Source organism: Lepidochelys olivacea (genome assembly GCF_965140295.1).
Source record: "Lepidochelys olivacea isolate rLepOli2 genome assembly, chromosome: 3".
Taxonomy (NCBI): Eukaryota; Metazoa; Chordata; order Testudines; family Cheloniidae; genus Lepidochelys; species Lepidochelys olivacea.
In genome coordinates this window covers 139,614,757-139,618,395 of record NC_140413.1, presented here as the reverse complement: position 1 = coordinate 139,618,395, position 3,639 = coordinate 139,614,757, and the positions used below count along the sequence as shown (strand labels likewise).

The 3,639-nt window shown below is 53.4% G+C and overlaps 1 protein-coding gene across 1 annotated transcript; it reads right to left on the bottom strand.

The window, feature by feature from the left end:
• Window positions 1-897: 897 nt before the first annotated feature.
• On the bottom strand, window positions 898-3,230 carry PIGM (phosphatidylinositol glycan anchor biosynthesis class M). The gene has a single exon (XM_084623959.1). It carries the CDS (start codon window positions 2,808-2,810, stop codon window positions 1,527-1,529), a length of 1,284 nt encoding a protein of 427 aa, XP_084480085.1. The 5' UTR covers window positions 2,811-3,230; the 3' UTR covers window positions 898-1,526.
• Between the last annotated feature and the right edge of the window lie 409 nt (window positions 3,231-3,639).

Here is a 3,639-nt window from a genome sequence, read left to right as displayed (position 1 = left end):
GGTCTCAAACTCAAATGACCACAAGGGCCACATGAGGCCTAGTACATTGGCCCGAGGGCCGCACCACTGATCACTGCCTCACCCGCTGCCCCAGCCCCACCCTCACTCCACCCCTTCTACGAGACCCTGCCTCTTCTCACCCCTTCCCTGAAATCCCCACCCCAACTCCACCCCCTCCCTGCCCCCAGGGGGTGCAGGGTGAGTCAGAGGGCTCAGGGCAGGGGGTCAGGGTGCAGCAGGGGTGCGTCAGGGGAGCCACAGCCAATGGGAGCTTCAGGGGAGGTACCTAGAGGAGCGGCCAGGGCAACACACAGACCCCTGTACCACCCCCCGGTGCAGGTTCTGGCCGCTTCCTGGAGTGGTGCGGGGGCAGGGCAGGGAGGCAGGGACCCTTCCCTGCCCCTGGTGCGCGCCGGGTCAGAGCCACTCTAGGAAAAGCTTGAGGGAGTGGGGGGGTCAGCAGGGAGCTGGCGGGCCGTGTGTTTGAGACCCCTGCTCTAGGGCACCTGGCATTGGCAACCGTTGGAAGACGGATACTGGGCTAGATGGACTTTTGGTCTAACTAATACTTAACTTGACTGCTGGAAAAAAAGTAAGCATTTTGCTAAGGTGGTTTAACATATCATTGATTGAGGGTGAGTGAGAAAGGAGGACAATCCATCCTGTTAGCTGCAGGCCACTAATATAGTATGTGATAATGCTTTGCTGTCTGGAATTTTCCTGTTCTAGTGCTTGTTCTTTGTAATAGACATATTGTAACTGCCAATGCTAAAGAGTGAATAAAATGGCAAAAGGAAAGTAGTTGTGAGTGGCATAAGCACTCCTGTTTAAAAAAAAAAAAAAAATCAAGTGCAAAACTTCAGGACTGCGTACCCATAAAATACAGACAAAATATAATCACTTGGTAACGATCACTTTAAATTATATTTGTTCTCCATCAACCTAACAAAAAACAGAGTTTGACAAGATATCATCAGAACTATAACAGCCCTTCTCTGCAACCTTATGAGGTCTACCAATACTGAGTTTACTCAAAACTGAGACCAAACTGGGTTTGCCTGTGCTGCAGCTGGACACATGCTTCTAGCCCAGGGAGCCAGACTCAACTACCAGCATGCTAAAAATAGTGTGGAGGTTGCAGCACTGGGTAAGCCACCTCCCTGGGTCAGAGCTCAGATCAGGCAGACTCATACTCTGGCAGCTAGCTTAGGCTGCTGCCTGTGCTGCCATGTCTACACTGTTACTTTTAGCGCACTAGCTCTGCTCGAGCTAGCACATGTCTGTCTACCAGGGCTGGGAGGTCGTCTCCCAGCTGTGGTGGTGGTGAAGTCCCTAGACACTTAATCCCACTCTCCCACCCAAAAAAATCACATGACATTGGAAAAGCCTTTTTATAGGCAATGTGTTTTAGTTCTGTGTACATACAATTGCATTACTGATATTCAGCCAAGTCCTGCTCACTTGAGCAATCTCATCAAAGTCAATGGGATTACTTGTAGGATTTGGTACACAGACCGATGTGCATATTACTGACATTTGAGTTTCTTGGTTACTTGTGCTCCTTTTTGATAATGAGAAATAATCTGAACAAGGATGAAGCAATTAATAAAAAGGAAAAGCAAGCCTGCCAGCCATATAAGTAAAAAGGTATTCTTTCCTTTAAACTCCAGAAAATATGCAGGTGCCAGCCACAGTGCCTGTCCAAGAAACCACAGAAGGAGAAGCAGAACACCCCGCTGCCAGGACAATCTCACAACAGGCATTACAAGGGGCAAGAGGCAGAGGTACCAAAGAAAATATTGAGATGTGCACACTTTGTTAAAACTTACAAAAATAGCAGTATGTAGGAAACAACAAAAGACAAGGTCTTTGTAATAGGCTAAGGACACAACTAGAAGAAGGAGCAGCTGTGGTAGGAAAGCTACAAGTCCTAGGGCAAAACTCCATTCACTCTCTGCAGTCAAATACAGCATGTAGAAATAGGGGGAGAAGTTATGACGGATATCCCTCCTGGTCAAATGGTAGAGGTAGGTATGTTCCAAAAACTCCCAACCATAGAGGTAATAAAATGAAAGACTCAAGGCTGCAAATGTAAATCCACTAACTGCCACAAAAAGCAATACATCACGGTTCAGCAGCCTTAAAAAAAGCTGCCAGACAAGAGTAAACTTTGATTTTTTTAAATGGATAGTATCTGCTGTCCCTTTTCCACAGTATCCATCATTCTGCAGATGAAGGACTACTGGCAGAACATAAGTCACTGGGTAAATTTTCATATGCACTGAAAAGCCATAGAGTATAGCAGATTTCACTAGGTTTCCCTTTTCTATGTAATACATGGTGGCAAGCACAAGTACTGCTACAAGAGACTCTGCATTTCCTCTGCTGGACACAGCCATTGGTAGAGGATTGAGAAGCCAGAAAGCACAGTACCCGAAGGCTTTGCTGGAGTCCACTCCTCTGAGCAGCAAGATTTGGTATATGAGGTATGCAGCTGTTATATCACCAGTAATGAAAAGCAGCTTTCCATAAAGAGGAGTAAGGTAGATGTTTGGAGTTAAGATCCAGCCCAGCAGAGGGGTGTACCGGTAGGTCGCTCTTTGGTATGGGGAGCCCCCCTCTGTTACGAATCTGGCGGCATCTGTGAACACGTGGTAGTCGATGTCCGTATATTTCACCAGCATGGTCCTGTCTTGATAGACTCCGTAAAAGACTAGAGCAAGTCTGAGGACGACCGCCGTGCCGATCAGCACATCCCTCCTCAGCAGGGCCGTGGCCACTTGTTCGCTAAGAGTCGGGTGCGCTGGCATGTGTGTGTGTGTGTGTGGGGGGGGGTGTCAGTCACAGGGCAACTCCAGAGGCCGAAACCGGACCTACCCTCGGCCCAGGCTGCTGCTGCCGAATGCGAAGCTAAGCTCGGCCTTTCCTCCCCGGCTACCTGCGGGCCGCCAATCCGAGCCAGCGCCGCCCCGGGGCCACGGCGAGGGGCGCTGCCAGCGGGAGCGGGCTGAGGCTGGCCAGGGTCGAGCCGGGGCCCCCGCGCCCTAAGAACCCGGGGCGCGCGTTCCAGCCCCGCGGAGCCGCACCGGGTCCCCTCCCCGCCGGGCTGTGAGGGAGGCCGCGCGGGGCGGGGTCGGTCCCTGGCCCAGCCGGGCAGGGAAGACGCTCCCGAGCTCCACCGGACTCGCCGCGGGAGAAGAGCCCAAACCGCCACTACTTCCGCGTTAGGGGGGGCGGGGCACCAGAAAACCCCGACCCTCCACCCGCCGCAGGGAAGGCTCGGGCGGCCAGGAAGGGCGCATGCGCATTAGAAAACCTGACGCCGCTGCCTCAGCGCCCTGCCCGAGCCGGGGCGGGGCCCGGCCCATCGTGGGTCCTGTGCTGCGGCTGCGGCTGCGGCAGCGGCTGGTTTGCGTGGAGCCGCGTCTAGGTGTCTGAGGAAATCTCCGCGCCCCCAAGGGACACGGTTCCCAGGGGTGGGAGAGGATCCCCCCAAAACCCCAGCCCTGGGCGCAGCTGCTGCGGTGTCACCCTCACCGGCCGCTACTCTCCCCCGAAGAGTAACACAAGCCTCACACCCTCGCACGGGGGGGGGTCTGACACAGGCCGGTCTGCGCTGCCCATCCCTCTCTCCTCTCC